The sequence below is a fragment of the Conger conger genome, chromosome 19 (assembly GCF_963514075.1).
Source record: "Conger conger chromosome 19, fConCon1.1, whole genome shotgun sequence".
Classification (NCBI taxonomy): Eukaryota; Metazoa; Chordata; class Actinopteri; order Anguilliformes; family Congridae; genus Conger; species Conger conger.
Window position 1 is genome coordinate 7,476,708 of NC_083778.1, and position 11,907 is coordinate 7,488,614.

The following is an 11,907-nucleotide window of genomic DNA, read 5'->3' on the forward strand; positions in this document are numbered from 1 at the left end:
CGGAGGCGCAGTTGAACAGGGAGGCGCAGTGGAACAGGGAGCAGATGCAGTGGAACAGGGAGCAGACGCAGTGGAACAGGGAGCAGACGCAGTGGAACAGGGAGCAGACGCAGTGGAACAGGGAGCAGATGCAGTGGAGCAGGGAGCAGATGCAGTGGAACAGGGAGGCGCAGTGGAACAGGGGGGTGCAGTGGAACAGGATGGAGGCGCAGTGGAACAGGGAGGCGCAGTGGAACAGGGAGCAGACGCAGTGGAACAGGGAGCAGACGCAGTGGAACAGGGAGCAGACGCAGTGGAACAGGGAGCAGATGCAGTGGAACAGGGAGGCGCAGTGGAACAGGGGGGTGCAGTGGAACAGGATGGAGGCGCAGTGGAACAGGGAGCAGATGCAGTGGAACAGGGAGGCGCAGCGGAACAGGAAGGAGGCGCGGCGGGTTTTTTAGAGGGCCGTCACCGTGACGAGCAGCTCCAGGCGCAGGCAGTACTGCTGCTCGGTGCGGACCAGCTCCCGGGAGGTCCGGCCCCGCTTCCTCTCCCAGCGCTCCCTCTGCTGCTGCACGCCGTCCACGCCGTCCGCACTCATCGCCACGGAGACGCCGTCACTGCGCAGGACACACGCACACACAAGCTATGGTAAAGGGTCAGAAGTTATATAGCGCTTTTATCCAAAGCGCTGTACAGTGGATGCTTCTCATTCACCCATTCATACACACACTCGCAGACCGAACGGGCGATCGGCTGCCATGCGAGGCACCGACCAGCTCGTCAGGAGCGTTTGGGGGTTGGGTGTCTTGCTCAGGGACACTTCAACACACCCGGGCGGGGGATCGAACCGGCGACCCTCCGACAACTGCGAAAAATTGTACCTCCGTCTGAACACTTTCAGCGCCAAGCCCAATACGAAGGGGCTCCACCCACATCCCAAGGAAATTTAGCCTGTTTTAATAGCGGTTCAAAACAACTGAATAACATTCATTTTGATTGGTTGAAAAGGTGTAAGGTCAAGAGTGCTAAATGGCCCCCATGGGATTTTACGGGAATTACGCTCAAGTGCCATACAGCAGTCTTGGGGCTGAAAAGGTTAAAGCAGTCGCATTTTACAAGTGCAGTAGAGCAGTGTCACTCCAAGACAGCGCTGTAAGGGAGAGCGGGGGAAAGTTGTCACATGGGAAAGTTGTCACACTGTTCATTTCTCCAAAACAAGAGGCACTACCTCAAAAATTGAATCGCCATTTTCTGATGTCAACTTTCCGTTTCACAGCTCGACTCCCCACACAGCAACGGGAACCAGGAGAGATGCATTTTGGGAGGGTAATCTTCATCCACAACCTTCCCCCCCACCAACGTCCGCCAACTTCCTCACTACACACACATGGATGACCCGTGCTAATCTCTAACGATTAGGAGAGAAATTCGTCTGCATTTTAATACCTTACATATTTGATTGTTAATCCTTTCTCTCACCAGTTGACAAGGGGATTTGATTGGCCAGGGTGCGGTTTACAGGGCGCCCCATTGGCCGGGGTGAGGTTTACAGGGCCCGCGATTGGTCAAGGTGGTGCGTGGCGGTGCATTCGCGGGCCGGCATCAATCAAACCAAGAGTACGGGAAGGTCAGCCGGCAATGTCAATTTCAATCAAGTCTGCAATTAAACACACACACCCCCAGCCCCCGCCGATATGGATTTCCATCCCTTCCTTTCATTATTTGTTTATTTATTTGCTCGCTCTGTGCGAGCGGGAGAACGGACCGTGTTTCCCGGGCTCCGTCAGAGGGCACGGACCGAGTTAAACGGTGACCGTTCGTGTCTGTAACGTCTCCCTTTGTTTGGCCAATTAATAGCCGCTGTTTTCAGGAGACAGTGCCTTCGGGGGGAAACGCATAATACATTTCCTCAAGTCATTCAGTCAGTCAGAGAAAGGGTTCACGTGGAGAAGGTCTGCCGACTGATGCGGAGTCGTGCACGAACCAGACAGAGCCAGGGAAAGATACCCAAAAACGGAAAACCACCAGCAGGAACAAAAACATCGCTCTGGTGGGCCTAAAGTTCACCGTTACAATGAGCTGAATCTTCAAAGCATGTAATCCCCAGAATGTTACCTCATTAAGGCTACCCTTACAATACAGCAAAACCGTTAATTAAAGAAAAGAAAACAGACATTCAATAAATCTTTTCTGTTGTTGAGGCTAATTAGGCTAATTCTGCTTTCTGCTGTGCCCCCCCCGAATCAACAGGTCGTACGAAGCAAGCAAAAAATGTGCCTCCTAACACAGCTACTGTTCTGTAGTGCTGGGAATCTGCAGTGATTGGGTTCTGTAAAGTGCTGGTCATGTGCTGCGACTGGGTTCTGTAAGGTCGCGAGCAGCTGCTCATTGAATCATGGATTATGCATCTTATACAAAAAAACCCTTCCTCTTTTTTTCATAAATGTGGTGTTCCCACCAATACTTTTTGTACAGGGACAGGTCCTCTTTACCAAAGCACACCAGTAGTTCATTATTAACACAGCATTTTTGCTCCTGGAGTGGAATAATGCGGCTATGTCACTTAATGGCAAACGGCCGGGATAATAATTTACTAATAAATAAACAGTCAACAGGAATCATAAACGTGTTCTTCAACCTAACATATGTAGTTAAAAAAAAAAAAAAAGTTTTTGAAAACATTGCAAAGGAAGAAAGGGGATCTGTTTGGACAACCACTGGAGCGCGTAGAGGCGGCATCTGGAATGGAATGACAGAAGATGACACGTCTGAGCCAACGGCGAATGACTGGAACAACAAAAACAACGGGAGAAAACCGCGACACGGATTGCGTATACTTGAGAAGGTTTAGACAGAAGGGGGGTTCTGAATTCAAACTCAGCGTCTCTCCCTGCCTGGATGTTACAAAGGGGAGCGGGGGGGGGGTTGGGGCAGCATATTTCATTCACCGACGGGTAGCAGGCAGCAGGAAACCAGCCGCATAATATCTCCGTGCTAATTGAATCCAGGAACCGGGTGCAACTTCAAAGCGGCAGCTGGGGAACGGGGCGTTTCGGTTCTAATTATGTGAGCCACTTATTCATCTTTCGACTTTGTCTTTAAGAGACACTTCTTTCCATTTCAAAGAGGCACGCACAAAGGTAGAAGGAGGGTACAAGCTGGCGGAGAAGCTGTTATTGTCTCAGTTGATAATCTGCGGCTCTCAGCCCGCGCCCCAGTGAAAACACCGTGCCCTTACGCCTTATCACAGAATCCCAACAGACATCTCTGTTCCCTTCAGATTGGCTTCTTTTTTTTTTATTTTATTTATTCGTTTAACGCGTTTTCCTCCACAATCACCTCAAAAGTCGCATATCTGGGCTTTATGCAAATCTCCGCGCTCACGAAGGTGCTGATATCAGTTCACCGAACGGCTTTGAGGTCTTTTGTCTGCCTTTATTCGCAGACTGTATACTCAAAAAAGCTACGGAATAAGCAATGCGTCTGCGCCCGCGCCGAAATGGAAATACAGAGGAATGTTGCTGCGACGCAGCTTCTGTGGTTCATATCGGCTGTGACGAGATCGTTCTACGGCACCAGGGTTATCAGACTCGGGGAGGCGACCGCTCGGTATTTTTGGGGTCCTGCTTGAGATGAATATACATAGATGACCGATATTTGGCTTGGCATCGGAGTTGGCAGTTATTTTATAAAGCAGGACGAGGGTCACCCCTAAATATCACTTCCGCTTTAGCCTTTCCCTTCACGCGCACAGTGTCAACTAGCACTACCTACAGTAACTCAAGTGATGGCTATTTTTAACATTAAGAGGAACTGCGCACGTAACATGCATACTAATATATAAGACCTATAACGCATTGTGCGCATCACATGTTTGGAAAGAATCACATTTTGGCTGAGTTTAAAGGAAATGCGTACAACCTGTAAGAGTTGTCCGGCGCCCCACGGCTTATTTCAAAATCCACGGCGTCATCACATTGGAATGAAGGCCTCGAAGTGCCTCGCAGGTATGGAATAGTTTTAATTAAACATGAAGCTAAGTTAATTAGAAGCGATGTTTTCATGTAGATCGGAATCATTTAAAAACGCCGCTGTTCTAGGGAGGAGAATTGGGGGCCGTCTAGGTCCCGGGGCATTTCAAGAAACCCTACAAACCTTTAAACGTCATCCTAAATCAATGAAAAAGCACTTAACTGACGTTAAGAAAGTTTCAATCTCGTAAATCGAAGCGTCTACAGACAAACGAATGACAGAGGCGTGCATCCACACTGTAACACTATACACACGCTCAATAAACAACCTTTAATTCGCTATATCCAACACGTACAGCTCGTTCTGTAGCAATGGCATAAGCCGATAGTATGACAGAACTGTTAGAAGCCACATTGTGTTGACGATATATTTAGGTTTAGCCGAATATTCATACGGTTAGTGTATTATCTACTTCCCTTAACATGCCTAGACCTATATCCCTTTCCATTGTAAACAAAACTTACCTGACACGTTAACAGTTGCTCCTTCAGCTTTTCCAAATCAAACTTGGGCGCTCTTTTTCCAGGTTTGTGTTCTTCCGGGTTTGTGCCCTGTCTGATTGGCTCTCGAATCCCCCGAGAGAAGAGCAGCGAAACTGACCCGCCCTTAGTCTATGACGCAATGAGCAAAATGTCACTCCCCGTGAAAGACAACCTCAATAAATGTTCTATACGGGATCTTGCTCAGGAGTATTCAGGGGTCACGTTCGTACCGGGTTCTCTTACAGCCAACCCGTGAGCCGTTACAAAAAGTTGATTTCTGATATTTTCTCCTTAAAACGTATCTAAATCCAATCCATGTTCGGTTCTTTCCTTTAGTTTCTATGATCAACGGTACAGTTTTCAGTGGGCTACTCGGGCAAACCTATTTAACATTCACATCGATAATGTAATCAATTAAACACGGCGACCATTTTCAAAAAGTAATCATTTACCAGATATGACGTTCCGGAAAATAAAAGTGTTCATCGATCTGACTGATTTAAAGTACAGGGATGTGACTAAGGCATATTTATTCGTTGGGCCATGCACGACTTTTCCCCATATAATGTGGCTTAATAGGGTAAAGCATCCCTGAAGACATTAAGAGTGTTGAATTAAGAATAATTAACGACTCGTATGTCTGGGGTTGCAATTGTGGCCGGAACACAATCCCGTGTACACACGGTATTTCCCCAGGGCCGAATTTGAAAACCACCAATCTGGCGGCAAATTCTAATTGCAGGGTAATGCACACAAATCAAATTCAAATGTAATGTTATTTGTTTAACAAAGCCTCACAATATATTCAGTCAATTACATATCTTTCCTCAAGAAACCCCTTGCGTGTTTCCAATTTCATTTAATTTGTTGTCCCGATTTAATTTGTCCCAAATCAGAAGGAATGGTAAGAAAAAGGTGCAGAAGAAAGCAAATATCAAAAAAGAAAAAAAGAGCAATCCTTGTGTATTTAAAAATGTGTATAATAATTATAATCTTAAGCAATAATATAGAAAGTCTTCTGGGGTATGGACTACAAGCCACAGAAAAAAAAGGGTACCACAGGGGTCACGAGAGGGTCAAACTACTGTTTTTCTCTACCGCCCGATCGTCCAATAAGGCAACTGATTGGCCAGAGATGACACTTACGTGGATTAAATCAGCCCCTGATTGGACGGCGGCAGCGAAACCCGGCAGTCCCATCGGTTTTGAGCGGCCCCTGGCGTGTGCCGTGGGCAGGGGAGAGGCGGACGTTCAGGGCGCCGTGGTTCTCAGGGGCGGAACGCGGTCGGGAAGAGGAGCGTTTGTGTGGACGGGGGTTTTAACCTCCCGCGCCCCCGGGGGACGGTCCAGCTGCCGGGTGCCGGCCGGGTTTTTCTCCGGCGGAGCCCGGACCTCCCGCGGCCGCCTCGAAAAGGCTCCCCGGTTCAAACCGGGGTCCGCTGCGAGCGAGAACGGCGACATCTAGTGTCGGGAACGCGCTCTGTCCGGAGAGAGCCCGAGTCCGGCACTCACAGGTTCAAATCCAGGGAGCGGAGTGACTTATTCCTCTAATAACGCACATTACCTGGGACGCAGCTATCACAGTGTCATAAGAGGGTTTAATAAAAGAGTGTTATATTGTTTTGGCTCCAGCTGTGGAGACAGTAGAAGGGTCAGTGTGGCACAGTGCTCTCGCAGCCTGACAGAGCATCTCCTTCACCAGTGGTCTCCGACCCTGGTCCCGGAGAGCTACTGGGTCTGCTGGTTTTTCGCTGTCGCTCTGCGCTTAATTCATCAATTAGAGCAGATGTGTCCGCCGCTAACTCGCCTCACCTGGTTACCTGGGTCTCAACGGGGTGCTGATTTTAAGGTGAAAACAAAAACCGGCAGAGCCGGTAGCTCTCCGGGACCAGGGTTGGTGGCCTCTGCCCTACACGCTGTTAGAGCCACACTGGGGTGAGGCTCCATCAGTTTAACACACTGGTGCATATGTGGCAGGTTAACAGCCCACAGCCTTCTCCTCTTCAGCTGTCACAGCTCCCAGAATCCTCTCTGGCAGACCCGCTGTGAATCTGGCTCAAACGACGCTGATCTCCCGCCGTGAACGCCCCTGTCTCTGCTCTCCTCCGATGGGTGATGATGAGAAACGGGCGGAGCAAAGAGCTGATTGGGTTAAAGCGGTGCCATTCAGAGTCAAGCTATAGTGAGGACGTTACCGCTGACCCGGGATCCGGTGGACTGCTGGGATCCAGTGGAGTCCTGGATCCGGAGGGCTCCTGGGATCCAGTGCGCTCCTGGGATCCAGTGGGAGTTCTGGGATCCGCTGGAGTGCTGGGATCCAGTGGAGTCCTGGATCCAGTAGGCTCCTGGAATCCGGTGGAATTCTGGGATCTGGTGGAGTGCTCGGATCCAGTGGAGTTCTGGATCCAGTAGGCTCCTGGAATCTGTTGGAGTTCTGAGATCCGGCAGAGGTCTGGGACCCAGTGGAACATGGGCTGAAAAAAAAACAGCGAACAGGTAGCCTATACAAATGAACAGGGATGAGCGAGAAATGCAGTGGCCAGGTAAACGCAATGACAGGCGTGTGTGTCTGTAATGACAGGCGTGTGTCTGTAATGAGAGGCATGTGTGTCTGTAATGACAGGTGTGTGTCTGTAAAGACAGGCGTGTGTGTCTGTAATGACAGGTGTGTGTCTGTAATGACAGGTGTGTGTCTGTAATGAGAGGCATGTGTGTCTGTAATGACAGGCGTGTGTCTGTAATGACAGGCGTGTGTGTCTGTAATGACAGGCGTGTGTCTGTAATGACAGGCGTGTGTCTGTAATGACAGGTGTGTGTCTGTAATGAGAGGCATGTGTGTCTGTAATGACAGGTGTGTGTCTGTAAAGACAGGCGTGTGTGTCTGTAATGACAGGTGTGTGTCTGTAATGAGAGGCATGTGTGTCTGTAATGACAGGCGTGTGTCTGTAATGACAGGCGTGTGTGTCTGTAATGACAGGCGTGTGTCTGTAATGACAGGCGTGTGTCTGTAATGAGAGGCATGTGTGTCTGTAATGACAGGTGTGTGTCTGTAAAGACAGGCGTGTGTGTCTGTAATGACAGGTGTGTGTCTGTAATGAGAGGCATGTGTGTCTGTAATGACAGGCGTGTGTCTGTAATGACAGGCGTGTGTGTCTGTAATGACAGGCGTGTGTCTGTAATGACAGGCGTGTGTCTGTAATGACAGGCGTGTGTGTCTGTAATGAGAGGTGTGTGTCTGTAATGACAGGCGTGTGTGTCTGTAATGACAGGTGATCTCTGTATGTGTCTGAATGAATGAACCAAGAGGGCCCTGCAGGCAGTCAGGGCCTGGTCTGAAACAGGGATTTTAAAACAACATTTTCATAAACGTGCATTTGCTGGGAAACCATGAAATCGCAAACAGTTTTTAGGGATCCTGTCGGCTCATGCCCAAGACGGGATGCAAATTGGCATGAAATTAAACGTGTAAGACATAATAATAATACTAATAATGAAGATTCTTTAAAAAATTAATTAAAAAAACATAACTTCCCCATGAACTCTGTAACATTTGTGGCAAACACGGCAAAGCCTACCTTTCTCATTGTTTTCGATTTTATTGCATTTTTCATGTTTTATGAAAATTTGCTATTATAATAATTTGCCCCCAAAGAGACCTGTGTAAATGAGGTCTGTTTTGCCTGAGGGCTATCCAAGCCCGAACAACAAGGGCCCCTGTGAGAGTTATACCGCATACAAAGGATTCTTTTTACCTGAGGAAAGAGATATTGCGTATAAACGTCAATAATCCACATGAGTTAAGCAAACCTCCCAAGGTTTATTGTGCTCTCCTCTGCATTATTCATTCGCACAGTTGCCAGAGGACACTGAAATATTTCGGCCTCTTCACCTCGCAAACTTCACAAGTTGAAAGAGCGGCGTGTTTTCAAACCCAGTCCACCCCCACCCCCCCACCCCACCCCACCCCACCCCCGTTCCTTTTCGCTCCAGACCAGAACATCGGCCATTTTAGAGCAGGCTGCGAGCCCGGGACCAACCTTAACCTGAGAATACTCCCCGGAAGGCACAACGAAATAAGGATATCTGTGGCTAATGGTAGTATGATACTTCGACAGAAGGGACCACCAGTGTATGTAAAAAAAAACAAAAAGAAGTCAAAAGTACAATAATTTTTTTTTGTTTTTTTAAAGTTTCAATGATGTAGTTAACTATGTAGATGAATTATGTAACTGTATCGGTTTGTGTTTATGAGTAAAACGGGCCCTGAACTGGATTGGAGGTGTCGGCGTCACCCGAGAAGTCCCCTGTGCACTGGCTCTCCAGACTCGGAAGAGGCCACTGCTCTTATTCTGTGGTTTTGAAATGTGTGCAGCAGGCCAGAGAAGGGCTGTGCGAGGTCCTCCCCGCTCACTTCAGCTCTGGCAGCTGTGCCGGGAAACTTTGCGGTGGCAGCTCCTCTAACTGCAGAGTGCCGGAGGTAAGCGGTAAATACTGGAGAGATGTCAGGGAGAGAGGCGCGCAAACAAACAAAGGCTAACGCGCGCGAGCCGAGGCTTTCAAAAGCACTTTGCGGTAATTGTCACACCGTTTTAAAACCGCCCACCCCTTCCACCTCACCCCGGCTCAGCGCGAGCGGGCGGTCCGCGGGTCACCTGGCACCGCGCACTTGTCAGCGCTTTGAACGTTTCCAAACGGCAAACTCATTAAAACAAAGCGACCGTTTGGACCCGGTATAAAAAATAATAAAAAATACATAAATAAAAATAAAAAAACACACACACACAAAAAAAGAGAGAGTGACACACGCAAGAGGAGAGGGAACATCAAAACAAGCCCGCACGCGAACATCAATGGTTTTTACGGCTAATTAAAACTCTCGAGACCGCAATTACCAAAAGCGCCGGATGACAAGGTTTTACGCGTGTCAACGAGGTGCGCTGCTGTATCGACAGTCGGGGACGGGCGGAAGCCGGCTGGCGGTCGGAGCTGTCACTCACGGGGGGGGCTATCGACTTTGTGTAAGCGGAGACGCGCGCCCTGACCAGCGCAGCCTCGGCGATAAGCGGCAGCCGGTAGCCCGGTCTTGGTGGATATCTCTTTAATGCACATTAAAATGATAAAAACATATGAAAATCGATGGGTGGGGGGGGCGGGCGCCGTGGATACCTCAGAGCCGCGTTTGAAACCGAACCCGAATCGATACTTTAAATCTAGGTCCCCTTTGCCGGTCGCTCCGCACTGATTGGGGGGGACGCGAGGATGTTTGGATCGTCTGCGCCCGCGGTGAACTCGCGCACGGACCTGAGGGAACCCACTTTAACACGAACGCAGACTGTTTTCAGAGGTGCTGGATGGGTGTGTGCCGGCAACGAGCGCCAATCTTTCATTCCAACTTTATTTTTAGCTTTGTTTTATCTCATTATAATTGGTTTATTCTCCTGAGCCTCTTCTCTCTCTTTGTTTCAAAGCAAAGACCTATTTTATTTTATGCAAAGAAGGCCTCTGTACACTGCGCTAGCTTATTTCATTTGAACATATTATTAGCTTTGAGTTGTTCCAGATCTGCCTGTAATGCTTATTAGGACGGTCTCAACCCGCACAACACAGCAGACTACACTGTAGCCATCACAACAACTCACATGCGAGACTGCGGCCCTACTTCTAACGCATTTCCCAGCGAAGTGTACCAAAACTGGGCCTTATTTGCACCGCATTTACTAAGCAGAGCAGGATGTTTGAAATAATAAAATCAAAACTTTTTTTTTTTAAAAAGGCCCCCAAAATGTTTTCAGCAAAATGTGAACATTTTAAAGGTAAACCTGTGTGCGTGAGGTGGGAAGGCCGATGAGGTGTTCATTGGTGCGCGTGTGTGCACTGTGTGTGTGCATAGACTGTTCACACACACAGTCAGTCAAACAGTCAGTCTCACACACACACACACACACACACACATGACTGCTGTTTCCCCTTCTGTCACAGGAGAATCTAAAATTAATCGCAAAGCTTTGCCCGCTCTGCTCTCTCTCTCTCCCCCTCTCTCTCCCTCCATCTCTCCCTCTCTCTCTCCCTCTATCACTCTCTCTCTCTCTCTCTCTCTCTCTCTCTCTCTCTCTCTCTCTCTCTCTCTCTCTCTCTCTCTCTCTCTCTCACCCCCTCTCTCGCTCTCTCCAAGCGATCAAATCGGGCTCGCATGCATTATTCTCGCGCCATTATAATTACGCTCCCAATTAAAGAGGCTTTGCGGAGGGAAGCGGTCCCTGTTCACCTGCGTTCCCGCTTCCTGCTCTGCTGAGCTTTGTAGATAGCGGCTCCTTCAGCGTAGCCCTAGGAGGTAAAGCGCGTCTCTCTCTCAGAAGCGCCGAGACCAAACGGAAACGATTCCGACGTCGTCTGTGAACTCCTCCCGAAAGCGGCGCCCGGCGTGCGTTTAACGCGCCGGCGGGGAAAGGGGGGCTTCGCCCCCGCGCACGCCGTCATCGTTGCGCTAATTGATTTTTTTAAAAACGCGAGAGCCACTCCGCTGTCACCCCGTTGAAAAGCGCGATGTTAAGTCATGAAATAATAATAATAATAATGTCGTTGATTTAGTTCCGCAAATATTCGCTGTGTGTGGACTGCCCTCCGGGCCACGCGGGTAACATGCGTGTTACACGTATGATGGGCCTCCGCCAGCTCACACGCGTGTGGAATCACCTGGGCCGACGTTGGCTCAGGAGGAAAGAGCTCCTGAGTGCTCGTCTGGCTGGTGGAGAGTTGATGGTTTGATCCCCCGCCCCGGGGTGCGTCCCTGAGCAGGACACCTCACCCCAATTGCTACCGACGAGCTGATTTTGGCCTTTTACCATTGGTGTGAGTGAGTGTGTGTGTGTGTGTGTGTGTGTGTGTGAATGGGTGAATGAGAGGCATAGTAAAGTGTAAAGTGCTTTGGATAAAAGCACTATATAAATCCAGTCCATTTACCATTTAATAAAGTTACTGCAATACATTTACCCCCCACCACCCGATCCCGACTCCTTATTCAGTTCTTTTCACTATTTTATGCATTGCTTGATCTTCAGTTGTAATATTTAAGTAGCAATTTGCCTGTGTGTGTGTGTGTGTGTGTGTGTGCCTTCGAAAGCAAAACGGGGCAAATTGTAACTTACTAAGTGATGCTAAAGGCTCTGAATCTACATACCGTCGGCTGCCATCGTACAGAACGTACACGGCAGTCATACAAACAGCGGGGCCGTTTATTCCTTCGCCAGGCACTCCGACAAAGCCACCTACGTCGACTTGCGTTCGCGCGATGCGGCGTGTTGAGCCGAGCAGATGCGCGCCCTCCTCAGAAGGACGATAAGCCGGCGGTGTTGCGTGCGGCACTCCGTACGGAGGCGCTGCCTCAGCGCTGGGGAGGGACGGGGAGAGC

At 49.2% G+C, this 11,907-nt stretch overlaps 1 protein-coding gene across 4 annotated transcripts in view; it reads right to left on the bottom strand.

Annotated features, from left to right (window-relative positions):
- Positions 1 to 6,780, bottom strand: part of arhgef39 (Rho guanine nucleotide exchange factor (GEF) 39) — a 45,508-nt gene extending 38,728 nt beyond the window's left edge. The window contains exons 1-2 of one of the 4 annotated variants that reach the window (XM_061229776.1): positions 6,702 to 6,780; positions 455 to 602 (exon numbers count right to left, since the gene is read on the bottom strand). In XM_061229776.1, the coding sequence (XP_061085760.1) occupies positions 455 to 583 (129 nt within the window). In that variant the 5' untranslated portion in view covers positions 584 to 602; positions 6,702 to 6,780. Of the gene's footprint in view, positions 1 to 454; positions 603 to 1,213; positions 1,370 to 3,906; positions 3,951 to 4,481; positions 4,576 to 6,701 lie in introns of those variants that run through there. The other 3 variants (XM_061229775.1, XM_061229773.1, XM_061229774.1) reach the window with 3 other exon arrangements.
- Between the last annotated feature and the right edge of the window lie 5,127 nt (positions 6,781 to 11,907).